Source organism: Lepidothrix coronata, unplaced genomic scaffold (assembly GCF_001604755.1).
Source record: "Lepidothrix coronata isolate B3197 unplaced genomic scaffold, Lepidothrix_coronata-1.0 Scaffold36, whole genome shotgun sequence".
Taxonomy (NCBI): domain Eukaryota; kingdom Metazoa; phylum Chordata; class Aves; order Passeriformes; family Pipridae; genus Lepidothrix; species Lepidothrix coronata.
The window spans coordinates 373,968-401,435 of record NW_016690216.1 but is presented as its reverse complement, the minus strand read 5'-3'; the positions used below and the strand labels follow the sequence as shown (position 1 = coordinate 401,435).

At 36.7% G+C, this 27,468-nt stretch overlaps 1 protein-coding gene across 4 annotated transcripts in view; it reads left to right on the top strand.

Annotated features, from left to right (window-relative positions):
- The window catches only part of ARMC1 (armadillo repeat containing 1), a 34,717-nt gene extending 8,127 nt beyond the window's left edge, over positions 1-26,590 (top strand). For 2 of the 4 annotated variants that reach the window (XM_017812416.1, XM_017812417.1), the window contains exons 4-7: positions 19,494-19,683; positions 23,526-23,642; positions 23,726-23,800; positions 24,321-24,873. In XM_017812416.1, the coding sequence (XP_017667905.1) occupies positions 19,494-19,683; positions 23,526-23,642; positions 23,726-23,800; positions 24,321-24,512 (574 nt within the window). In that variant the 3' untranslated portion in view covers positions 24,513-24,873. Of the gene's footprint in view, positions 1-19,493; positions 19,684-23,525; positions 23,643-23,725; positions 23,801-24,320 lie in introns of all 4 variants that reach the window. The other 2 variants (XM_017812415.1, XM_017812418.1) reach the window with 2 other exon arrangements.
- The last annotated feature ends 878 nt before the right edge of the window (positions 26,591-27,468 follow it).

Sequence of the window (27,468 nt, the reverse complement as noted above, 5' to 3'; positions counted from 1 at the left end):
ATAGAGGGGGAGAATCATCTCCTTTGACCTGCTGGCTACACTCCTTTTGATGCAGCCCAGCATTCAGTACTCTTGTTATTAGATATTGCAGGATTATTGTTGTATCTCTGTCTGACACTACTTACCTGTCTATATGTGTGAACCTGAAAAACTGGAGGGAAGATTCTGGTCTGTACACAAGTCTTGTGTGAACGTGATCTAGGAAATATTACAACTGTTTACCTTGCTTTACTTCATTAAATCTGCTGAAACTAAGAAGATTTTGTATTGGCATGGAATTCTGAATTATGCCTAAGTATCATCTTGTTATTCACCAGTTACCCAAAACAAAAAGACTTAAAAAAAATGTCTTAAGAAGAACAATGATGGAAATGACTAAAATTCAGAAGATTTGCCAAATTTTTTTGAATAATGTAATAATTATACCTTTTTAAAATGATAGGTGTCTTGAATGTGACGTATGGGAGGGAAAAATGAAATTTAAGTCTTACAATTTTCACCTTTTTTTAAGAACAAGCATAATTAAGGTAAAATATAGAGAAGTCTTTTCTTTCTACTGTTATTATAACAATAAGACCTGAAATGTTTAGGTAATAACAGAAGCATGTATTTCAGAAGAACTTTTAGTATAGATTACATGTATATTTGGAGCACAGAGACATCCTGAAGAAGTTGTTGAGAGGGGAATGGTAGTTCATTATCAGTCTCTACAGCTTACAGATATTACGTGGGAAACATTGAAGAATTTCATGGAAATCTCTTCAGCATTTTTTTCTAGGTTTCAATTTCAAGGGTCAAAAGAATGTGAAGTTCAGAAATGTGTAGGAAAGGAGAGATAAGTCAATAAAAACTGGAAATCTTGTAGGTGTTCTTTTTTTTTCTAGAAAGCTCTTTGGCAAGAGTAAGAACATTCGTTTGATTTGTATGCTTGCAACATTTGGAAAGTGTGATATCATGAAAATTTAAATACATAGCATCTTCAAATATAAGACTTTGTCATGTGCTTGTCAGGATTTTAGGTTTTAATGTTGACAGGAAATGCTGAAGTTTTGTATTGCCTGCATAAATATGAAGAAAGATGGTTGAGAAGTGCCTAGAAGATAGATGTAAAATGATTTTTGTCACAAAAAAACAATGGTTTGGGGTTGTGGCTTGTTTTGTTAGAAAGTCTGTAGGGGAGAAAACTAGGTCTCTACAGTCTTTAATTTGCTTTACAAAATGTAGGTTTTAGCATTTAACGTGATTTCAGTTTACCAGAAGATTATATTGTATGGACTGAAACTAAACATTAATAAGTCTTAATTAATGATCTTAATGACTGACTGGTCATGCTGTGTGTTCCCTTTTACTTCTAGAATCTGTGTATTTAGCTCATCACTCTATCTAAAATATTTTTATTATTTCCAGAATTTGATTTGGGATTTAGAGTTTTTTTTTTTGGTGATGTGTTACAAAAATGCAAACAAATTGTACAAAAAAATACAGAGTTCTGACGGAGTTCTGCTTTTCCAGTTATTGCTTGGTTCTCTCAAGCAAGACAGAACTCAGCATCTTTTGGACCAAAAGGCAAGTCACAAGCTGAGTATTTGTCATAGTTCAGACTTAAGTTGATGTTTGACAGTGCTAAACTGACACTGTGTTAGGAAGCTGAGTTTGTCTAGAATTCCAGTTCTCCTTTGCTTTCAGTGATGCAAATCCTGAAATTTGAGGGCTTTTCTCATCATATATCTCTTTATAAGCCTTGAAGGTCTTTGTATTAGAGACCTCAAGTTCAGGTGTGGAATTTCTTGTCTTAACCTACCTACAGCTAATGAGTCTTTAAATGGTCTTTAAATGGTCAGATCTTTAAATGGTCAATGCCATCAACTGGAAAGTAGTTGGAATTGATTTGCTATTGATGACTTCTTGTAATAGTACATGGGAGCCTCAGGCATAGGCCCAAACCCTTTTGTTGTAAGTAATAGACAGCCAATGGAAAAAGAATATAGCACTTATACACTCATAATCATGAAGGTAAAGTACTGTTTCCTTCGTAAGACTGCTGAGGATGAGAGTGCCAGTCATGGAATGGCCTGGGTTGGAAGGGACCTTAAAGATAGTCTAGTTCCATGCCATGGGCAGAGACACCTTCCACTAGACCAAGTTGCTGGGAGCCCCATCCAACCTGCCTTGAACACTTCCAGGGATGGGGGATCCACAGTTCCTCTGGGCAACCTGTTCCAGTGCCTCACCACCCTCACAGTAAAGAATTTTTTCCTAATATCTAATCTAAATCTACTCTCTTTCAATTTGAAACCATTCCCCCTTGTCCTGTCACTATTTACATGCTCTTGTAAATAGTCTCTCTCCATCTTCCTTGGAGGCTTCCTTTGGGTACTGGAAGGATGCAATTAGGTCACCCCAAAACCTTCTCTTCTCCAGGCTGAACAAACCCAATTCTCTCAATCCCTGTAGGAGAGGTGCTCCATCCATCTAATTATCTTGGTGCTTTCCTCTCGACCTGCTCTAACAGGTCAATGTCCTTCCTGTGCTGGGAACCTCAGTAATAAGCAGTAAATCATGCTGTATCATGAAGAATGGGTAGGAAGTATTTGAGACATCCAAGTTGAACAGTAGTTCTTTGAGGTACCTTAATATCTCCCTTCATGACTTACCCATCCTCTAGCATTATCTGATCAGGTTTTTTTGTATTTGCTTATAATAAGCATTGTAGCTCAGTTGTGAAAATCTTGTTGCTGCTTAAAATGCATGTCTGGCTGACTCCTTAAGGAACAAAGGACAGGTTTTAGGTTCACTGTGACTCATTTTTGAGATGTATGAACATTATTTTTTGCTAACAGAAGAGTAACAGATCTTAAATGTAGATACTGGAGGTTATAGGTTCTAGAGGAGAAATATGAAATGTCAGCTCTGAGGAGTACAAAATAAAAATTTGAAGGCAGCGAGATATTTTTATGTTTAGGACTTTTTTTTTCAAACTGAAACTTGATTTAGAACACATATGACTTTCTGAGATACTTCATACGAAAGACTTCATACACTTCCACATTTATCTAGGACGTATGAAAAGCTGTTCAAGTTTTGTGGAATATTTCAAAACATTTTTTGAAAGTGAAGGTTTCTGATGTCCTGTTCTATACTTGCTGCTTTTTTCCTTAGCATGGGAGATTTTTTCTTCTGTTAGTCTACATCTGCTTATTTTTAAGTAAAACTTCACGCATCTTTCCATGCTACGATCTAGAAGTAAGCAACAGTGTTGGAGAGAAATCAGACCTTTAAAATTCAAAAATTCCAAACTTCTTTATTTGTTTTTTTTACTGGCTGATACTGCTTTATGGCTGTTTCAAAAATGTTTTGCTCCCTTGTCAGGTGACTGAGTACCAGTAAGTGTATGTGCAGAAGTGTTTATGTAAATAGGTAAAAAGGAGAGGAAAAATTGAAGCTCATTGGATAATGAGCTCCATTATCTAATTCCATTCATTGCATTCCAGCAATCATCAGCAGTTATTTAATATTGAAAACTGGTTTAGTTGCTGGCTTTATGAATTGTATAGAGGACTTAATGTGTCCGTATGGACTTTCTAAAATGTTATTAGCAGCTTCTAGAATTAAAATTAATTAGGATTTAGAGCATACAAGGAAATATACTAATTTGTGTTCAGAGTGAAAGTGACTTTTGATGGGCAGTAAAGGTCAAAGTTCATAATTTTTCATAATCTTTATGAACAGCATAATGGTACTGTTTAAATATAACTAGTATGTATTTAAAAAAAACACTGATGAAGAGTCAATATACTAAATAGCTCTTATTATGGAACGGCAAATTACTGAGAGTAAAATTCCAATTACTTAGCTAAAAGAGCTTTTCAAGATAGTCTTCCTTTGCCAGGGTGTCAGATTTAACAAGCTGAACTAAATCCAGTGCATTAATCAGCTCTTCCAATTTATTACTTGCCTAAGAAGATTAGGGCAATTAATATGTGTTTAATTAGAGTCCCTTGCAGATCTGGTAAAATACATGCAGTCTGTAATTACTGACTTCTTACTCAATTTTAATTTTGGTAGTCTTAATTACCTGCACTTTTTGAAAATTTAATTATTCATTGAAACCAGCAAAGTTTAAATTTATGACGTCTAACAAAAAAAAAAAAGCAAAAGCCTGGTGTTTCAGGTAGTGTTTGCTGAAATTTAAATAGTAGAGATATAGCATCACAATAATTTTATCTTTTTTTGGTTGTGTGACATACTACTTTTTCTCTTTTGTGAGAAAGGAGGAATGGTTGGGGACAGACAGGGCAAAGGCCATATATTAATTAGCAAGTAGGCAAACTATGTATGTAAAGGGGTATCTGATGATGAAAGGGATGTTGCCATATAACTAGCTTCAAGATAATATTTTATGAGAAACTACAGCTAAAAAAAATTCTGTGAACTTTTCACATTTAATGCATTTATGCTATTAACTGGAATACCTAAATTCTGATCTGCAAAAGAGAAGGAAATAGCTTTTTGTAGACTATAGAGATTTTATTTTTCTATACCTGAATCACTTAGTCATCTTGGTTTTGTCGTCCTTGGTATGTGGGTTCATTTTAACACATCAAAATTGAGAAATAGTTATGATTGGGTAATGGGAAGCGTGATTTGGTTGCATGATTATTTTTAGACTGTACCATACTTGTGATTCTGCACTGAGAAGTTGTGGTTTTGGAGAAAAATATGGTTATCCTAGGTCTTAAGTATTCATGTCAGCAAGAGGTTCCAAGAACTTTGGTTTTAGAAATTATTTACAAATTGCAGTATCATCTGGAACAATAGTAATACACACATCTCTGTGTATCTCACGTTAACTTTCCTGGCAGGCCTTTCCTTTCCTGTTACTTTCCTAAACCTCCTTGTTTTACCCACTTTGTTACATTTTGTCTGTTATAAGGTAAGTGCATCTAGAAAATGACACCGCTGGTTGCTGGTGCATCTCCTCAGGCTGTGGGGCTCCCTTGTATTTATTTGTATTGTGTTGTAGCAATGTGCTTGTTAATAATAGATGGTCGTGGCAGGAGGATGCCTGCAGGCTGTTTTATTCAGCATTGTTAGGCAAAGCAGCTTAATGCCCCCATCCCTTTGATACCCCTAGTTTCTTTGAAGAAAATTTTTACTGTTATTTTCTAAATCTTACAAGTTTTGGACGTAGATTATTTCTTGAAGTTATTTTTGAGAAAGCATCTTCTTTCCACCCACCAAAAGAAAAAAACACAAACAAACAAAAACCCCAAAGCAATGCAATATTAGGAAATGTAGGAGACATCAGTATGTCCTCTTTAAATATACCATGTTATTTGTTTCAAGTGCATGAAAGGTTCTTTTGTCTGTCAGACAGCTTCCTGGTGTTTGAAGAGGTTCTCTCTAGGAAGGAGTGGAGGGACAGGAGAGAGGGTTCAATGTTGTGGGCTACTTTGGTCAGTTAGGCATGTAAAACGTCATGCTCTTTTTGTTCGTGCATCATGGCAAACTCACAAGAGTTCAGACTTAATCGTGGTTCAGCAGTTGGTTTTAATGTGTTCCGAGACCTTTTTTTTGTGTATTAGTTGTATTTTGTCTATATCCTGTAATGTATTTTTTAGTTTTATGAACAATGTAGGAAGTCACGATCTCAACACAGAGGTGCAGGCACGGGTACAAATGGAAACAATAAATAAAATACAAAAAGCATTACCTAATGAAATGGTGTAAAATCCTAGTGTTACAGTATCAGTGTTAACCTGGACTTCAGTCGTGGTCTAATAGGCTTTCTAGAAGAATCTTATGGTTGTTGTGAGGTAAGTAAATAGGGCTTAAAGGCTTGGAAAGTTGGATGTCATTTTTAAGAGTAGTCCAAGACTGGATTGTCTGCAATTCAAATGTAGCTAGTAGTTTACATGTTGAAATACTACCATGGGTTTATATTTTGCAGGTGTTAATAGAAATTAGCAGTCTTGTAAATAACTATTCTAAAAGCTTTATTATGAGAGGTACAATTTAGGATGTGCTTGCTGGTTTTGTTTGTGTGTGTAGAATTGGTCACTGAGAAAAATAAGAAAGCATGACCAAATGTAGGGCACAAACACCTTCCAAGATGTACTTTTGTTTTAGGGGCAGGGGTGGGAAGGAGTTATTGGGGTTTTTTTTGCTTGTTTGTCTCGGGACCTCTCTGTGATCAGAGACATTCCACAATCATCATTTCTACTTGCATGCAACTTACTTGCTTAGTGAGCTCTATATGATCAGTACTGTTTCTGTACTCAACAATTAGATGTTTGTTAACCTCTAGTTTTGGATTTTTGTCTGTTTACATTATTATTTTTCTCTTTCTGTCATGTGTGTAATTCCTATTACAATGTTTTTCACTGCAGTCAGAAATGCAGTTTAGTTCTACTTTTTGCTTTCCAAGCTGCTACTTTTACCTTAAAACTTCCCACTTGTCTGGCATCTGTATCAGGACTGTCGGTTGTGTGGCTTTTCATCATCCGACGTTTTTATCAATTTAATCTGGGTACTATGCATCCATAGACCTTTTAATGTACCAGTTCAGTACAATACTAGTTCAATTAGTTCAACCTTTAGTATGCTACTTCAGTGCATTTGCATGCTCCGTGGAACAGCAGAACTTCTGCTACTGGTTTCTGTGCAGCACTTGCAGTTAATGCAGAGCTTTCTCTGTCACTGCAATGCTTGCATTTCAACAGTTTCTCTGGTCCCTCTACTTTGGTATATATTTCATTGTCTTGGCATTTCAAAAATTTCAGGTAAAGTTGACAAACAGTGAGGTAACAACGTAAGTAGTCATTAATGCAATGTTTTTATGTAGCGTAAGATTTAGAGAGTACCTGCAAGTTCTTCAAAATCATGGACTTCAGCTGGTTTACAGTGACTGACTTAAAAGTATGACAAGCAGTGCAAGTAGTTACCTGAGCATCAAAGTGCCTAAGTTCTACAGTGGTGATTTATGTAAAATATTGAAAAACCACTTTACCAAATCATAGGTTCCAAAAGTCACTTTACCAAATCATAGGTTCCTAAACCTGGAAAAGAATTTTCAGTACCTGTTACTGAGTGTATAGGCATTATTCCGGTGTTACTTTTCTGACAGACAGAGGGGCACAATCATAATTGCTTTGAGTGCTTTTTATTTAAATGGGGGAAAAATAATCAGTTGAGAAGTTAAAAATGAACTAATTGCTTTTTGTTGTAGGCAAGAAACATTGTGATGAGTATTGCAGAACAAAAAAAGTGAAGAACTTTGAAACATTGAAAAAAGTTTGTTAAATATAAAATAAATTCAATAAAAATACATCTGTTTGAAAGTGTTTTGTGCTCAATGTCTTAGCCACTTTCTTCTTTATTTAGAAATTGACTGGAGTAGGCAGTTAAGTATTTTAGAAAGCAGTATAAGTTTAAGGTGTTTTTACTTCCTGTTTTTTTTGTAGACCTTATATTAAAACACATAGAGAGCTCTGAGAAATGATTATAAAAATGAAGTGGTTTACAGAGTGAGACACAATGTTATGATATGTTAAAAATAATAGAATCTAAATTAGTATTTAAATAACTGCTGACTGTAGGGTAGGAAAAAATTCTATAATGCTGAACTTAGTGATTCAAGATGCACGTGACATGGTGTGCCAAAAAGCAACTGTCTTTTCTTTTTATGGTGGGATCCTGTACTGAGGTGGAAGGGAAGAGATTTAAGTGGATTGACAGAAGAGTCAGGATTAGTAATGGAAACGCAGGATGCCTTTAACACTCAATAAACCTCATCATCAGCTGGTGTCAAACACATTTTAGGAATACAGTGACCTTCACTGGTTGCTATTGAATTTACAAGAACAGTGCTTAGGTAGGTTCTTCCATATGCTGACTTTTGCTGACAGCTTACAAAAATTAAGGATTAAGAAGCATTGAAGTAAAAGTAGCAAGTTCTGTTGTGAATATTTAATAGTAGTGCAGATGTGGATTGACTGTATTGTAAGCTGGAGCCATTTATTTATGAAAGGGAAGTTGATAAATAACACTGAAGTTCCTAATTTTTCCTTTCCAGTGTCATTGTGTCTGTATTTGATTTACAGTGAGTTTATCCTGTTTGTTCCTGTTTTTTTGACCTTCATGGTAAGAATCCCAATGAAATTGCAGATTCTTTTTCTAATAAACCATAAGTGTCTGGATTACCCTTCTATTTTTATTTTTTATTTTCTGAGTGCTGCTTGATCGATAAACATAGTAAGGTGCTGATGTATGATTAGAAGCTACGTAGTTTTGCATGGGTATTAGAGGCAGTAAATGCTACAAAGGGAAATGCCTAAAAAAACTAATGATGAAACAGTCTTCATTAACAGTTTCTGAATGGAGTTGTTATTTCAGAAGAAAGTGAATTTTACTCTGGAACAACTAGTGCAAAGTGAACATGTTATTCTGAATTACATGTATTTTTATCCAGGAATGTGTTTTGATACTTCGTTTTGCAGTACCTGCTACAATATCTTTTAGCAAGATATCCACTGAATTTTGCATGTAGAAAGTCCTATCTAGTAACTTGGAACAAATTAAAATTGTTAGCACATTCTGTATTTATACAGTACATCATGAAGTTCCCACAATGTTTGTTTTAAACCTTGGTATATGCTTTGAACTATTTTGCATGGGACGGTCCCTTTAGCTAGAAGTGAAGCTACTAATACTGGCTTGCTTAAAAAATAAAATAACCAAGTCCTTTGCTTGTAAATAAGTAGCTGAAGAGAAGGAAAACAAGATGTTGAAATAGTTACCTACTTCAAGTCTCTGCTGAGTAGATATTAACTATATTAGCAAATTAGTAAAATAAAAAGCTTACCTATAAATATGCCTACATAGATTAAACCTGCATTTTTTTTCTCTGGGACAGGTTGGTGCTGTAGTTTGATTCTTATTATTCATACAGGTTTTGTTTAGGGAAGCCCTTTTCTGTAAGTTTGGAAACTTTTTGTTTGTTTGTTTGTTTGTTTGTTTGTTTCTCCAGTAAATTTCAGGGAAATAATCAGATGTAGCATACTTCTCAAAATTAAAATAAATGGTGGGGGGGGTTTTTAAATATAAATGGATTTTCCAGATAGTTATATAGTATAATCATGTATTGTTATATTATGTACTTAATGCTGTTAGCATGTTGATAACACAACAAAGTGATATTTAGCTTCCTTCAAGAGGTTTGTAAAATCCTTCAGTACCAAGCCTAATCTCAGCACTACTGATACTGCTACCTGGTTGCTACAGCATTGTTCCTGTGAAGGATTGGCTTTTTAATGGCAGCATCTTGAGTCTTTCACTGTAAAGGACCAGAGGCAGTTGTTACCCTTAAGAATTTTTATTATTTTAACCCTGATGCAGTTTGTTTAAGCCATATAATAAACATGATTTCTACCATATAAATCCATGAAATTATTACTGTTCATTAGCAGGCAAGATGTTAGAATTAGCTACTGTGAAATGCAGTATGGAGTTTGTGTCTGTTATGCAGACTCTTGTCTAGCAAATGCTACTATGAAGCCTTTTGAGTTTAGTTGAGTAACAGGCCCTGATTTTTTTTTTTTTTTACTTTTTGTAGATGGAGAGTATGTCCATATGGTAGATACCAAGCTGTGGAAGATTAGAAGTTGATTTTCCATTTAGTGTATAAATAGCAAGAATTAAACAAAATTGGATGAATAGCTGGGTTAAGCATATGGCATATGTTCAAATTTGTTATCCTGTTCTTGAAAGTTCCTTCTCTTCTCATGGTCAGAGGACAATAGAATGAATCAGGAAAATGTTCTAAGTATGATAATTACTCCATTTGCCAAATGTTTAAGGTTGTATCACAGTCACTGATTTTACAGCAGTCAATGGGACTGTACTGTGATTTTACTCATATTTACAATTCATATTTAATATTTAGGCTTGCTTTTTTGGTTTTCAGCAGTCTTCAGAACATCCCAGCATTTACATGGGGTTTCTGTACATTTTCAGGGTCAGTAGCCATATAACGGAAATTGAGCTGTAAGTGGCACTGGGAATCCAATCCTCACTCCTAATTTCAGTGAGGTATATCTTGTTTAGTATAAAATCAAGCTTACAACATCAGGTTTCTTTGTGCCATTATGAGCTTTTTAGTTTACTGTCTCCTGGTCAAATTGTCACAGCCAATAGTGTGAGTAGAGTCCAGAAGACTGGCCAAGGGGCAAGCATCTTGCAGTTCTAGAGAGCATTCTAGGAAAATGTGCCTGACCTTGCCTTGTTACTGTGGTGTGACCGCCTTGGAGCACATAGTTGATATCACGGGAGTGCGGTCACATGTAACAACTGCACATAGGTCCATTGAGCAGTCCTCCTGTTTGGTCTTGGGATTTGGAGTTCCATATGTTGCTGCTTATTCTGTCACTTAAAACTTGCCCAGTCCTACAGGTTCTCTTGTTTCTCCTGTTTTACACGTATGAATTGTTTTTCCTGTTATTAACCTGCTACTATGCTTTGATAATGCTTGATATATTGTTGTTGGCCAACAGAAGAATCCTACTGCCTGTATGCTTTAGGATTTTGACTTCTTTCTTTTTGAAGAAAGCAGGTGATGATCATTTTTGTCAGCTGCTCTATAATATTATCTGGTCTTTGTGTTTTGGGGCTGGAGGGAACTGATGTGTACTGTGAAGTGTGGCATGGTAATAGCACCATACCGGGACTCTGAGACGGTGTGCACTGAAGTAATGGGGCTCTTCAAGTTGTTTTCAAATGATGTGCCCATTGCCTGGAATGAGTCAGGGAAGCAGCCATGCTTGTGAGTGATCCCACTGTATGATGGGATGCACTAAAAGCTCACAAGAAAGAGCAGCATTCTTGGAGGTAAGAAAGAATTTTGACCTGGCACTGGAGCAGAACAGCCAGAAAAACAGCTAGATCGGATAACTGTCTTGAAACAGATTGCTTTTTCTCTAATACCATGCTCTTTCTTTAGGCTTGTCATTCATGCTCAACATTTTTATCAAAACCATGTCAATCACTGTGTCTTACTCTTAAAATGAAGGATCAGTGGTTTCCTACCCCTTACAGAATGTAGCAACTCTTTCCAGCTTACTGCTCCCTTTAGTTGTTGCTGGAGACAATTCCTGTCTTTAAGTAGAGGAAGAATGGGCTCCAAAAGAAATTAGTCACCTGGAAACAAATACATCAGTGGTCTTAATGCACAGTTGATTTAATATCCATTTGTTAGCCATTTACAACCATAATTAAATGATAACTCTCTACCATGTATATGCTTCAAGTATTCTAATTCACGTGCATTTGCCCAACAATGTATTTAGATAGAATTGATGCCGATCCATGAAATTCTTACTTATGCTTTTTGTGTCATGTGGGATACTACATTTATTGCAGCGAATGAAGTTCATTATGGAAACAAAATGATGGTTGAAAATATCACTACTTAGGATCCTAGGGAAAAATATTACAGAATCACAGAATATGCTGAGTTGGAAGGAACCCACAAGGATCATCGAGTCCAGCTCCTGGCCCTGCAGAGGACCATCCCCAAGAGTCACACCATGTGCCTGAGAGTATCATCCAAACGCTTCTTAAACTCTGTCAGGCCTGGTGCTGTGATCACTTCCCTGGGGAGCCTGTTCCAGTGCCCAACCACCCTCTGGGTGAAGAACGTTTGTTTTAATATCCAACCTAAACCTCCTCTGACACCACATCAGGCCATTCCCTCGGGTCTTATAACTGGTCACCACCGAGAACAGATAAGAGCCTGTCCCTCATCTTCCCCTCAGGAGAAAGTTGTAGACTGCTCTGCCATATAGGGCAGTATTCACATGTATGAGAAGGATTGGGATCAAGTGAAAATATCTGCTTCTATGTGGTCATAAGTTTTCTCAAACTTTTTGGAAAGGCACTTAGATCATTCTATAAATGGAGTCTCTCAAACTAGTAGTTTAAGGAAAAATGATGCATTTGGTCTTTTGTTACATTCATTGATTTAGGATTTTTCTGTGAAAGACTGAGCTAAATCTGAGTGTTGTTTTTACTTCTAATTTATGAGTAGTTTAATTAGGATGGGGTTCAGCTGAGGTCTTGCCAATTATTGGAGCCTTAACTTAGATAATGAAGACATTTTTCTTCTTCAAACTCTTCATATTTGTTAGACTGTGTTGTGTAGTGGAATCTTTTTGAAGACCTGTGCTTTAACTTTCCGTTACTATGTAAAATCCTGAAGCTGTCAATAGAAGAAATTTTACCTGAATTGACTTTAAAAGGTTGAGATCTGTACCACAGGCATTCTCCATGAATTGTAAGGCTGTGTGTCATGCCTCCTCACTTACGGGGCCATGCCTGCTGAAAATAGGTATAGTACAGGCTCTTTGTATGTGAAAGTGTCTATTACATAAGTGGTGTACTGTAAATGTACTATTCCTGTATGTAATTTTTCTTGCTTGGATCTTAACAGAGTTCTGGGAGTGAGTTTTGTGACAGAAAGAGTCTACCTGTGGTTGCCCTCTTCTCACAGAGGTTTCTCAGCCTTTTGCAGGGGATAAGCTATAGCACTTCTCCAGGTATCCTGAGAATCGCAGAATATCCTGAGTTGGAAGGGACCCACAAAGATCATTGAGTCCAGCTCTTGGCCCTGCACAGGACAGACTGACAGGTCAACATTGAGTTGTAAGTGATGCCCCATTCTAGAGCTAGAAGTTGAGAATGGTCTGTCTTTGGATCTCTTTATTCCTGAGCAACCCTGGGGAAAAAGAACCTTTGGCACAAGGCTGAGATTGGTCCCTAGATTACAAATTAAACTCTTGAACTACATCAGATTTGGTTAAGAGAGTAAAAATGTAAACTCCTGAGTAAGCTTGTATACCTTGACATTTTGATCTACGTTGTGAAATTACTTGAGATTAAAGTATTTCTTTGGTATGCCTGTGTGATCTCATTTTTGGCTTTATATTAAATTTATACTAAACTTACTCAATACAATTATTGTGCTAAGTAGGACAACAAAGAAATCATATATTTTGAGAGAGAAAACTGGGAGCAGTGTTTTCCTAAAATCAAATGTCATGTTTGAACCAGTGAATTATTGCAGTTTTGAGTTTTGTATTAAAAGTTTCTACATTGTTAAGGTGTAATAGTCTCGAATAGCTTTTCCTTCATGTTATAAGCTAAGGTGGAACAGGTTGCCCCATCCCTGAAGGTGTTCAAGGCCAGGTTGTATGGGGCTCTGAACTACCTGGTCCCTGCCCACAGCAGTGGGGTTGTAACGAGATGATCTTCAAGGTCTCCTTTCAACCCAAACCATTCTATAATGATTCTGTGAAGGTGAAAACATTTGGAATGCCAGTTGACAAATTTTAATGACTTTGAGAACAAAGCCTCCCTTTTTGCATCTAGTCTTGCCTTTAGTTCATGTTGCCTTAAGATAAAACAATTTAGGACTGATCAGTGAACTGTAAGTCTAAATATGGGAGCAGGAAATTTCTGAAATCAGTCTGTCTAATTGTCAGATGCGTTAAGAGTTATGTAAGCTGTCATGCAGAACTCTTTGGAAGACAATGTATAAGGAAAATAGTTGCCAGGAAAATTAAATAAATTTGTGCTTTACATAAAAGCCTATCTCCTAAAATACTCTTAATATGAAAAATCAGATATCCATTAGTAGGTAAAAGTGGATGTGCTCCCTGTACATTGCTCTATGAATTTACTGAATGACTTCTCATTATGTGTTCACAGACTCACAGAGGCGTTGAAGTTGGAAAGGACCTCTTCAGGTCATCTGGTCCAACTCCTCTACTCACATAGTCACCTAAACCCCATTGCCCAAAACCATGTCCAGGCAGCTTTTGAATATCTCCAAGAGTGGAGACTCTACAACCTGTCTGGACAGCTTCTGTCAGTGCTTAGTCACCTTCACTTTTCAGTGGAAAAAGTGTTTTCTGATTTTTCAGTTTGTGCCCCTGCCTCTTATCTTGGCACTGGGCACCACTGAAAAGAGCCTGGCTCTGTCCTCTTCGCACCTTCTCTTCAGGTAGTTATATACGCTGATAAGATCCCCCCTGAGTCTTCTCTAGGCTGAACAATCCCAGCCCAACTCTCAACTCTCTCTCATCAGCCCCTTAATCATATTCTTGACCCTTTGTTGGACTCTGCAGCACATTCATATATCTTGTGTACTGGGGAGCCCAGACCTGGACACAGCACTCCAGATGAGGCCTTACCAGTGCTAAAAGGGGCAGGATCACCTCCCTCCACCTGCTGGCAGCACTCTTCCTAGTGCAGCCCAGGATACCAGTAGCCTTCTTTGCTGCAAGGGCATGTTGCTGGCTAATGGTGGACTTCATGTCCACCAGGGCCCCCAGGTTCTTTGCAAAGCTGCTTTCCACATGGTCATCCTGAGATTATGCCTGACTTGAGCTGGTGCCTGGGGCTGTTCCTCCCCAGATGCAGGACTTTGCACTTTCCCTTGTTGGACTTAATGAGGTTCCTGTCAGCCCATTTTTCCAGTCTGTTGCGCCTCTGGCACAACCATCTAGCATATCAGCCCCTCCTTCCTGTTTTGTTTCATCTGCAGACTTGCTAAGGGTCCATTCTGCCCTATTGTTGAGGTTGTTAATGAAGATATTGAACAGAATTGGACCTGGTGTTGACCCATGATGTACATTGCTGGATACTGACCTCCAGCTGGATTTCATGGCCTTGATTATCACTTTCTGGGTCTGGCTATCTAAACAGTTTTCAGTCCACTTTGCAGTCTGCAATTCTTCATCAGCTTTTCTGTGAGGATTGTGTAGGACACTATGTCAAAAGACAATATCCATTTGCTGTCCCATCCCAATGAAGCCAGTCACTTCATTGTGAAAGGCTCTCAGGGTGGTCACACATGACTTCCTCTTTGTGAATCCAGGCTCACCCTTCCTGGTTGCCTTCTTGTCCTTTATGTACTTGGAAGAAACGGTTTCCAGATTTGTTTCATCACCTTCCTAGGGGTGCAAAGATTATCAAAAGCCTTGAAATTTCATGGATGGGTAATTACTTTGTCATCTTATTGTGGGTACTGGACAAATTGAGCAAGTACATCCAAAAGCAGAATCACTGTGGAACTGAGACTTTTGGAATTAATTGATGCAAATCGTGTTTTGATAGAATCTAGGATGTAATTGAGTCTTGGGTAAAGAAAAATTCCCTTTTTTATTTGAAAACCTCCTGTCTCAAGGTTATAAAGTCAGTAGAAACACTCTAATGAAAGCTGTTACAGTATGTTTGTTACTGTTTGGCTAATGTGTCTTTAGAGTGCAATGTGTGCCACTAAGGAAATTCATTTGTAATAGTTTCTGTGCTTGTGCACAGGATCTGCTGTACTTTGAGCAGGGTTATGGTTGCATCTGTTTCCTCTGATAAAGGCGTGTGTCTGTAATATACATGTATGTGCATATGTTTGTTTTAAAAAGGATGCATAGTTGCTTTAGAAAGGATAAGGTGATCTTTTACACCCCCCCCTATATGTATATTTATAAATATATTTGTCTTGTCCTTCTCTAAAAGGGGAAAATCCACTATATTAGTCCTTCTCAGACTTTGTGCTTCTAAGCACAAAGTAACACTAAGTTTCTGTGTTACCTTTGCATCGTATGCAGCAATGCTAGGAAGATTGTTGGGCCCTTCAATATTATCATGTATGATGCTCTGTATATACTTAAGTCACATACTGGTTGTACAGCCATAATGCTACATGCTGCTTATGCATTCTTTCCAAGCATCCATATTCAACCTACATCACATACACCTTTGGAGTTGTAATCAGTAGGTTTTTGGGTCCTTTAAGTTTAGCTAAAACTTTAAAAAATGTCTTGTTATGTTAATAAAACCCCTGCAGCACTTGGACCATGTTTACAAAGTTATTTTTAATTGTGAAGCAAATGAGAACTGTTTCTTGTATCCTCTTCTGACAGATACAGCACATGTCACTTGGATTCTGTGTTCATATTACTTTTACAGCCAGCCTTGGGTGAACATGATGGAAGGACAGGCAACAATCTAGGATGACAGGAATTCAAGAAGACAGTGAAAACTAAAGGGTTGGGTCTCTGACAGGCATCTTCTGAATGTTGCTAAAGTAATGTAAGATGTTACCGCCTCTGAAAGAGATGGTAACCAACTCTTGCCAATTTTGCTCTAACTAGATACTGCCATTTCCCTAGCAGGGCAGGAGAACACTAGTCACAGAATCACAGAACAGCCCAGGTTGGAAAGGACCTCAAAAGATCATCTACTTCAACCTTTCCTAGGAAAGGGAACCTAGGTGAGACTCTCTCATGCCCTGTCCAATTGTATCCTGAAAACCTCCAGTGGTGGGAACTCTGCCATGTCCCTGGTGAGGTTATTCCAGTGATTGATTGTTCTCAAACAATCTCTAACTGCATATTGGCTTTATAGTACGTACCTGCACCTTCAGGGGTGAATAAAGTGCTATACTGGAGTGAGAATGAGAGTGGGAGAAAGATGTGCAAGAGTTCCCTTGTGCTGCTCTGATGATGGCAGGAGGCTGGCTCAGACAGCTCTGGGCAGTGGTATCTGAAACTCCTGATGAACAGGTGCTGGGAAGGCCCATGTCCGTGCCCTCTTCTTTTAAAGTTGCTTTTTTTTCTCATTTTGGGCAATGAGCCTATGTGTTATCCTTGTGTTTTTTTAAAAAACTTCCACTGTTCTATGGTTTAATTTTACATGTAGTTTCATTGCGTTTATCTTTTTATTACCAATATAGTGTATAAAGAAACAGAGTCAGCATTGAATGTCACCATGGTTTTGCAATAGAGAGGGTTTATTATACTTACTTCCAGATAGAATTTTTTTTTTTCCTTAAAGGTGATAGAATTATCATAGAATATGAATGCCTATGGGACCTGTAGGGGTGGTCTAGTCCAGCCCCTCTGCAATGAGCAGGGATGTCTTCAAGTCAATCAGAGCTCTGTCCAATGTCCTTGAACATTTCCAGGGATGAGGCAACGACCAGCTCTATGGGCAACCTGTTCCAGTGTTTCACTGCCATCATAAAAAAATTCCTTTTGTCTAGTCTGATGTTACGCTTTCTATTCTTTTTATAGCCGTTGTATAAATTGCTTTAATGAAAAGAATAAGGGGTTGATGCAAAACTTGTATTCACTCATTTCACCAGTGCACTAAAACTTGTTGAAGGCGTTGTCAGGAATTGTGAGGGTCTTTGTTTTCAAGTGAGTTGCCAAAAGTGTAGTATTTTATTTCTGCGGAATAAAACTGGTGTGTACCTTTATTGGGGATTGTTTTGCAATCTGATATTCTTACAGGACATCCATTGTTCTTACCCTTGTAGTGTAGTGTCTGAGGTTCTTGCTGCATTTTATTACACAGTCAGTTCCTTATTACAGATTCTCTTTATATAAAAAGATTAAAGCCTTGCATTTGGGCTTTTTTTTAGCGTATAGTGGTAACTAGAGTTATCATCTGTAATGTAGTGGGAGGTAACAGTAATCCTCTGTTTGGAAAAATACAGGAAGTGAGTAGCTTGTTTAAGAGAGTGTGTGTGTACACAGAACATTGACCTGTATAGACTTTTTTTAGGAAGATTTTAGAATAACTGTATCAAATAAGAACAAATTTACATTTGTGTTTTCAAATGAACGGGTTGTTTCAACAGTACAATTAATGTAAGGTCATTAGTTTTCCAAGAACTGTGCCAGCTAATGTCAGGAGAACAAAACATGTATGAAAATCACTGTTGATTTTTTACTTTTAGGCATCTAAATATCTTATATTTGCTGACCTATTGACAGCTTTAAACTCTCTTTTGTGTATATATGTATGTGTAAATATATATACAATGGCAAATATCAAGTATACTTTATTTCTCATTTGTCTTTCTGCTTTTTTTTTAAACTCTGTGATGCAACAGTGCAATTGTATTCAGGCAAAAACCCCTTAGCAACAGCATGGTAGGTACAGTAGATGGGGTAATGACTTTTTCAAGTGTGCTTAGTGAGCTGAATTTAAACTTACCAAAAAATAAAAGTACTCTATTGTAAATCACTTGATATGGACAGGATTGTTGTTGAAAGAATTTGCCAAAACTAACAGGTGGGTTAATTTCTTAGTATCTTGATAAGATGTCATTTTTTGCAGAAGCTAATTTATTACTACTTCAAGACATCAGCTTGCATGGCTTTATCATCTGTTCTATTACTTTGTCTAATGAATTATGGAAGGATGAAGTTGAAATATTTGTGAGTTCTCAACACTTGTTTCTGTGAAGTAACATAAGCATTTCTTTCAGTGTAGGAAAGCAGAACGTAAGCATGTATTTAAATTTGAACATATGCTGAAATTCTTTCCTTTTTTTGGGTCTTGGTTGTTTTGCTTATTACCACTTTTTTCTTTTTTTTTTTCTTTTTTTTTTCCCCTTGGAATGCTAGTAATGCACTGAATTATCACAAGAACTTATATTTTCCTCTCCAAATGGGTGCTGTTCAAAACAAGGTGCAGAGGAAATAAAAAAAAGGCTAGCTGAGACCCCCACAAGCCAAGAACTCCTAACATGATTACTTCAGTGTTCTCTCTTGTCCATATGGTAGGATGGAAAATGTGTTTAATGTCTGGTAATTAAGGAAGTCAAATGGAAAAAAATAAATCTAAAGGTACTTGTTACTTACTTAGTGTTTGCTAAACAAAGCAGCAAAGCTGTCATTCATCATTTTAAAATTAATTGCAACTTGATGTGGTAATAATTTTGTTCTGCCCAAAGCTTTAAATCACTGGCATAATTAAAACAGGGCTGAATTTGGACAACAGATTTATATTAGTACCTTATTAAAATTAGTTTTAATTAATCATAAGAATTTAATATATGTTCAGCCTATTATCTACATTTTTTTCTACCTAAAAAAATGCTATCCTATAGTTCATACCATAAATTTTAATCTAATCAGAAATAACCTTTGGATTCTTCAAGAAAATTTGTGTTTCTGCTGTGTTGATGCCTGGTAAATTTGGAGAAGAAAACTTTTGGAAAGATTACAGTTCTACAGAGGAATTATTTTTATAATGTAGCAAGGAAAGTGGGAAACAAAATGTGTCAGAAGGCAATTGGAAAATTTTTGTTTTAAAAAAATAAAATAAAGCTCAACACAAAGTAACCACAATGCAGTGACCATCTACTGCCATGTTTGGTTTCTAGTTGTCAAACTGGTGTAAACTGTATTCATGTTGAGAACAGAGTTGCTTATGATGGTCTTGGAATAAACAGATCGACATAAAAGTTGGAGTATGGGAAAGAAAATAGTTTTACCTTAATTTCTGCTCTCCTCTCTTAACATTTTTGCTAATCTTGACCGTAGCATAGGGAGTATTCCAGTTACAAAGATGTAATCAACAGCTGTCTGGAGTTCTAATGTAAAAATACTTAAAAATCTTAACCCTTTTTTTTTTTTTTTTTTAAGGACCACTACACCAGGAGAGACTAAACTTTTAGCTTCCGAAGTCTATGATATCCTTCAGTCTTCCAACATGTCAGACATGGACAATGTGAATGAGATGAATTATCGTCGACGGAAAGCACAGTTTTTCCTTGGCAGCACAAATAAGCGTGCCAAGACAGTGGTTTTGCATATAGACGGCCTTGATGATTCGGTAAGGAAAGCTTGCAGAGGTCATGTAAATAAGGCATGCTGTTCTGAGATGTGTTTTGCCCACAGAAATAAGGTACTTGGGCTACTTGCGTGGCGTCATCAGTTGTCAGCAATTTCTGTGGATCGTATTTTGAATCACAAGATACATATAAAATCTTGCATAAATTGAGTTTACTCGGAATATCTAAGGATGTTCTAAGGCAATTTTCTTGATTTTTTTTAATTACTCTAAAAAATCTATTCTGTTTCTACTTCTCCTAATTTTCTTTCCTTTTTCAAGAAAGAATGGAATAAACAAGGTGCCTTCAGCGTTTTCACTCACAGGTATCTTGTGGTTGTTTCAGTGAGTTAATCTAAAAAAAGTTACCAGAGATTTCAGACACTGTGTGGGGTTTTTTGTTGCTCTTAACTTAGAAATGCTGTATTTTTTTTGAGTTGGTTTTGATACATCTTTTCATTGTCCGTGAGATCTTTTTTACCATAGTGACCAGAATGGCATTTGAGTTAATGAGGTCTCACTGAGTCTTTATGTAATGTCAGAATAACTTCTACGGATTTATCTACCATACCCCTGTAGATAACACCCCAGGGCCATGTTTGCCTTTTTACGGCTGCCAAACAGCATGTAGGCTGCTTAAGCACGTTATCCACAAGTGCCCTCCGGACTCTGTATCTTTCAGTTTTGTACCCATTTTAAATGATCAAACCTGATCCTTTGCTTTGTTGCTTTACATTTTGCCAAGTAAGCGTGTCCACAGGCCCAGTTTATCAACAGCATCCCCACTGTACTGTTTTCATAAGACCACAGCTAATTCCTTTAGAAATAACATGCTGCTCTAGCTCACTTTGTACAAAGTAAATATTTTTTACAGTTTTGTCCTTCCAGCACTTGCTCTATCTAGAAAGGCAGTGCTTTGTCAACACCATTGGCTTTTGTGCTCTGTGAAGTTTTTTTAATTCAGTTCCATCAATTGTTGTTTTAAAGCTTGTAGTTGATTTGTTTGTTCACAGGTATCTCCAAGCAAGAAATTTCAACCATTTCTACTTTGTGAGTTTAGATATTTCGCCTGTAGTCTGATTATATCTTAAAAGTGTTTCTTTGTGTTCTTTGGCAAGTGCAGCTTAGCGAGATTTGTGGAGTTTTCTCTCTTTGATACTGATGCAGTGGTATTGAGAAAAAGCATAGGGTATTTAGATATTCATCTGCAGAGAAAAAAACTGCAGGTAGACCAGCATGTTTTCTAGCTTGTTATTAAAGAGAAATCTGGCCGTGCACTGGCTGAGATGGCTAGTGTACAAATGTTAGTGATACTCCAGGTGCTCACCCAGCAGTTAAACTTCCCTTTAATGCTACTTTAAATGTCACAATAAGGTAGGACTGGGAGGATGGTGAACAAGGTGAGCAACAAAAGCAGCTTACTTTCATTGAATAGGTTGTTCTTGACTTAACTAGCAAAGAATATTAAGTGGCATATATGAGCATTAAAAGGCATAGTGAGCAAACACAGGGCTTTAGACGTGGTGTTCTCAGTCATTTACATTTGCAACAAAAAGCTGCTGTTAGGAGTGATTGCAGATCCTACAAGTGCTTGTGGATTTAAAAACCTCACATAGTAGATATTGATTGTTTTAGGAAGATAGAGGAAAGGTCATTTAGCGTGGAGTCAGATGTTTTTATTTTAAGATCTAATTATCAAATTTGGTGATAATTACTAAAAATGTTAAAAAAAGGAAAAAAACCAAGGCAATAATTTAGCAGTTTGTGGCATGCCCTTCAGTCAGTTTTCTAGTCTGTGCATCTTAGTAGTGTTTGTTAGGGTATGGTAATCAGGCTTTGGTGTGCAAGAAAATAACCTACATTTTGCCTGTCCTACCTTGTGCCCATGCTTCAGGAATAGCATGCAGAAAGATGTCTACCTGTGTATTGCTGGGGTTTATAGCTACCTGCCATAGTTAAATGTCTTTTGCAAAGTATGTCTGTGCAGCAAGGCTTGACAGCTGCCAGCTTTTTAAGGAGTTCATATGAACTTTAGAAAGTTTTGTCTTTAGGAAATATGTGAGAAATAAAATCTCAGATTCATTATATGATGGGAGCAAACAGCGCTGTGGTGTCCAAGCCGAGTCTATGTGTCTCAGGAGGCCTGTCACACTCAAAGCAGGCACAATATTCTGTATTTATTCTCAGCTAATTCATGCATATTCATTATACATAGGCATAAACAGTATACATTGTTATGTCAGGAATTCAACAGATGTTTTTCTTAGACAAGGTTGTTATCTACACACAAGCATAAATATATATTGTTAAGTCAGACATTCAACAGATGTTTTTCTTAGACAAAGTTATAAATTCTTAAGAAAGGTGTTACCATCTAGTTAACTAAACAGAGTCTCCTCACTATAAATTTCATACAAGGTAAAAGGGAGGTAACTTGTTTTATGTCTTTATAGGGGCCCAATTCAGTTTTACGATCTGTTTTTCTTCTTTCCCTAGGTTATACTGACCTTACTGTTTTCTTTGTAATTAGCATGAATCACTCTGTTCGGTTATCACAAAGTGGTTCACCAGTTATCTGGTCACTGAAAGCCTCATTTGAAATTAAACTGAGGTGCCTATGACTTACCTGGGATCTTAAAGTAAAAAGCCAGATTCTGTCACAGAATTGCCATACACTCATGTAAGCATAAATTATTTGTTTAGGCTAATGAAGCTATGAATGTTTGGCTTCTTGTGTCCAGAAGTAGTTTCAACTTTCACTCGTGTAAGGCAGCCTGACATCTTTGCATCAAATATTTTCTTTGTATAGAAATGGTAGCCTACCTGACAAAGTTATTTTTTGTAAAACACAAAAATGTTAATTATTTCACTACATAAACTTTCACAAATGAATTATTTCAATATACATGCTAAACTGCTAAAAAAACCCCAAACCGCTTCAGTAGGTTCTTCCAGAGATTAAAAGAATTTAATTTGCTTGTTATGCATGGAGCCTTCCTAAATGCTGACCAGTGATTATTTCATAACTAATGCAGATATACTTTGAAATAAAAAATTATATAAAACTTTGCAGAAACTTGCAGTGAAAGTTAAATACAAGATTATTTTAAACCTGTGTAAAGGTTGTCAGTTTATTTCTGGTACAGTGTATCTTTTTTATCCCCTTATGTGCTAGCAGTGTCTCCAGTATTTTAATTATTTTTGTTACAACCATCTTGTGCAAATATTAAAAGGAAAAAAATAGAATGTTCTAAGGTATTGTAACAGTTGCAACTAGTACAGGTCAATGTAATGTTACAGCACAGGCATCACTTGCTTTAAACATTCTGTGAGTTATCAACCAAATATTTTCCCTTTGAAATAAGAATTAAGCTAATGCTGTGCCATGATGTCTGTGAGCTGCCACAGATGAAGCAGCTGATAAATACAACAGCTGCTTTGATGCATTCAGTCAGTATGGAGCCAAGGTGCCTGATAAATAGCAACTTAAACACTAACTACTCATCAATGAGCACTTCAGTCAATCAGAACTTAACCAGAGGGGACTGTTTAGCTGATCATACAGAGAAAAACATTCTTTGCTTTTCAGCACTTTTCTCTGATTATTTACAGTTGATTCCATCCTTCTTTGACTTCTAAAGTGTAAGCAATTTTTTTTTTTGGGTGGCAAGAGAGTCTAATATTTGTGCACTAAAATGTAAGTCTTGGTTTTTCTGTTACAAAAATGTGGTTCTGTAACCATGTGCCTTGAGACATACAGGAATACCTTAACAAATAATTGTGAGCATTTTCACTTGGTGTATTACAAAAGGACTTTAGTTGTGGGATTGTTATTTGTTTTTCAGTCTCGACGGAATCTTTGTGAAGAAGCCTTGTTGAAAATTAAAGGTGTTATTAGTTTTACCTTTCAAATGGCTGTTCAAAGGTGCGTGGTCCGAATTCGCTCAGACTTAAAAGCAGAGGTAAGTGCTTGGTAATCCTCCAGATCCTCACATTATTGCATTCTGTCGCACTGAGCTCTTGGTTTTTTTCTGTATACTTGTAGGCATTGGCAACGGCCATAGCATCAACCAAAGTTATGAAGGCACAGCAAGTTGTGAAAAGTGAAAGTGGTGAGGAGGTAGGACATGTATCTTTCTAAATACCGACTGTTATAGCTTGGCTGTGTCTTTAGTGTCAGCACCTCTGTGCCTGTAACATCTGGTGGTAGTGCAACACATACAGTCCAAAGAGAATAAAGGGTATCCTGTGTCAGGGCGTGAATAGTAGAACAGTTTTACAGAACTTATTGTTCAGAAGAAGGACAAAAATACTGTAATTGTTACTTTCCTTAATGGTATGAAAAGGGTCACAATGAACCTGGGTTTTTTTGGTTGGAGTTGCTGATGTGATTCACAACTACAGTAAAAGGGCTATGTCTTTATTTATTTGATACTTTTTCCTCCATATTAAGCCAAAGCTTTTCTTGTGTATCTTCTAAGCATATTTGGTTCCTTTTATATTCTTGATGTATAGGGCGATGGGGAGGAGTGTCACAATGTGCATGTCTGTCATCCTGAACATGTATCTGTTATAACTTCGATTCATTCTTTTAAGTTACAACATCTGACATAATTTTAATCTGTGTTGTGTTTTATCAGATGCTAGTTCCGTTCCAAGATACTCCAGTGGAAGTAGAGCAGAACACAGATCTACCTGAATATTTACCAGAAGATGAAAGCCCTACTAAGGAACAGGACAAAGCAGTGTCTCGTGTTGGGTCACACCCAGAAGGTGCAGCAAGCTGGCTCAGCACAGCAGCAAACTTTCTATCAAGATCTTTCTACTGGTGACTTGTATTTGGTGTTAAAAGACTGTGTGAATGAACAACAGGGGGGCCAGTTTTCCATTGGTGTGGTGAACTGCCAAGTGCAATTTGCAATAAATCATCACAAAAATTTTAGATTAAGTAAATGTATGCTGCATTTTACATTTTATTGGACGTTTAGCCTGATAGGGCAGGGGTCAAAGGACAGAGGCCTCCAATCAAGTTGTTCTTCCATTTGTTTTTCATGTAGATTTTATTGCATCACTTTTTAAAAATGGGTCCACTGTTATATACCAAATGTTTATGCTATACGTATAGAGCTTTAAGTTTGACTTCACATGAAACACATGGTAGGGAGAATCCATTCAACTCAAGTCTCAGGGCCTCTGTGAAAGAAAATTCTTAATAGCTCTAGTTGTACATTAAATAAAATGCCCTCTTTGTTTCTGCATCCCTTTGGATTAACATTATTTTGTTTAATTTTCTAGATTTTGACTCCAGAGAAAAATACAGTCTGCCACTTTTTTTGCCTTTATTTTTGCCAACCATGTGCACAGTGTGAGCACAATGTTCCCCTCTTGCTGTTAAACTAGAATCACTACAGACTTGAAATGTATAACCCTTTTATGTATACTGAATTTTTTCCCAGCCTGCCCTTAACTGTTGGAGTGCTTAAAATAAGAAAAAAGGGATTGAATAAACACAAATATGTATACATACATTGTACAGTAAATAAACTAGAACATATTTGTAATGATGAGTGTGACTGACTGATATATATATATATATATATATATATATATAAAAAGCTAATAAGTACCACTGACTGCTGTTTAGGCTAGCTGGGAAGACTGGCAGAAAAAGCTGTGGTCTAATGCAGTGATGACCCATTGCAGCCCTGCCTGCAGAGAATAGAGGAATGTAGACTGTACTTGGTTAAGAAATGGTGTTTACTGTTAGGAAATGTTTAATGGTAACTAAAACTTTAAACTTGAAGTATAAAGCAGGACAGAATGCCTCTTGCCACAGTGCCACACTCTTAAATTTTGACTTTAACTCTGGGTTTTTTCCCCCTAACAAATCTGATATGCAATTACTGTTCTCTTCTAATGGCTTTGATGAGTGTCCCATGAAAGTACATCAGCGTGGCTTAAAAACATATGCAAACAATTGGCTTTACCCTGTAACTTACAGACAGTATAAGTTTAGAGATGTCTTAGTAATTTCTGTGAGCAGAAGTGATAATAAAAGCAGAACTTCTGTAGGTAGAGAATAATATATATCTGAGCTGTTTGTAAACACTGTGCGTGAGAGGATTCAAAACACAGTGCTTGAAAACTGCAGTGCCACTGCTTTGTTGCACCAGAGAAATACAGCTGAGGACTTCAAAACGTTATAAACCTCATTATACAATGCTTTTTTGTGGTAATGTATTTGCTATAATAGGAGTTATATTTACCACTTGGAGACTCAGAAAAGAAATTTAATGCATCAAAGTTATTCCCTGTGCCTATGCACAAGGAATAAATAATAAAAAAAAAATCACAGGCTGTCATATCATAATACTACAGAAATGCTGAGGATATGATAATGTAAAATAATAATGCAGGTCAGAGTTCACCCACCCAGGTTAATTGTCATTCTAGGAAAAAACAAAACAAAGTAAAAGCTTGTTGGCAGACTAGATGTCTCATGTTTTTTAATATATATAGTTTATTTTTGATTCAGGTTTACACGCACAGATTGAACATACAGGCTTTTCAGGGCATGTATTGCTTTAAATATGTAATACTACTCATTGCTGTCTAGAATGTTACAGTACCAAATGTATTTGAAAAGTCCTCTGTTCTATAGCCATGAATGCAGAGTTTTGGTTTTCTGCATTAACATCTGTTTGCATTTGCATTACTGCACATCTATTTACTAAAAGACTACACCCTTTGGATATTAATGGTTCAATACCAGTAGGTACTACAGTTTGTTTGTGCATTCGGTCTGTAGGTGTGCTTTTATGACAGTATTGCAGCTCTTGTAGAACAGTTTAAGGCATCTGTAAAAGTTTTTGAAATACATTGTAAAATAATAAAGGATAATATAACTAAACAAGACATGACTGGTGCCTTTTTAAATGTTCTGACATTCTTTTAAGCTTATTGTGGTATTAGAAGTATATGTTTTTCATCTTTAACAGAGAGGAATGTAAATGTCTAGTACTAGTGAGTCCTTTGCTGCATATCACAGCTGGGCTTTTGTGTATGTGTAAACATGCTTCCATTTCAACAAAGGTTTTTTAAAAAGTAGGTAAACAAAAGCTACTTGAGGATATTGTCTCAAATTCATTTTTAGGGAGGTTTTTTGGACATTAGCTTTTTTTTTTTAATAACTGATGCTATGTAGGTAATATTTCATTAGGGAAATTAGGAAGAATCAACATTCCTAGAGAAACCTCTTACTTTGAAAAAAGTGTAGGGAAGAAAGTCACAGCACAGACTCATTCGTTTTATGCTTGTACTTTTTCAGAGGTCAGATTAAGCATAAGAAAACCCTTTTACTCTGACCTAAGGATATGACTGAAAAAATTTGCAGCATTAAAGGCTTCCAAAAAGAAGCTGAACTGAGAGACAGAGTACTGGTATCACATTGCACTAGTTTCAAAGTCCTTGATTGCCAGGGAAGCCACCACATACATCATGGTTTAAGCTCCTGAACCATCCTAGGGTTAAAGCTGTGTACAGCATAATAAGGGAATAATCACTGCTGTGTTTCCTCATAATAAGAGTAAATGCTGATGGGATAAGTAGAAGCAAAATTGAGGCTCATAACTGTGCCTCTGTTAAGAGCTGTCAAAGCACTGTAAGCATTCTGCAGTATTGTGAAATACATCATACTCTAGCTTTCCCACTCCATGATCACCTATGGCTTATTCCGTACAAAAATAGCCAGTGTTGCTGAGTTTTGCCATAGGCCATGTAAGCCGAGGG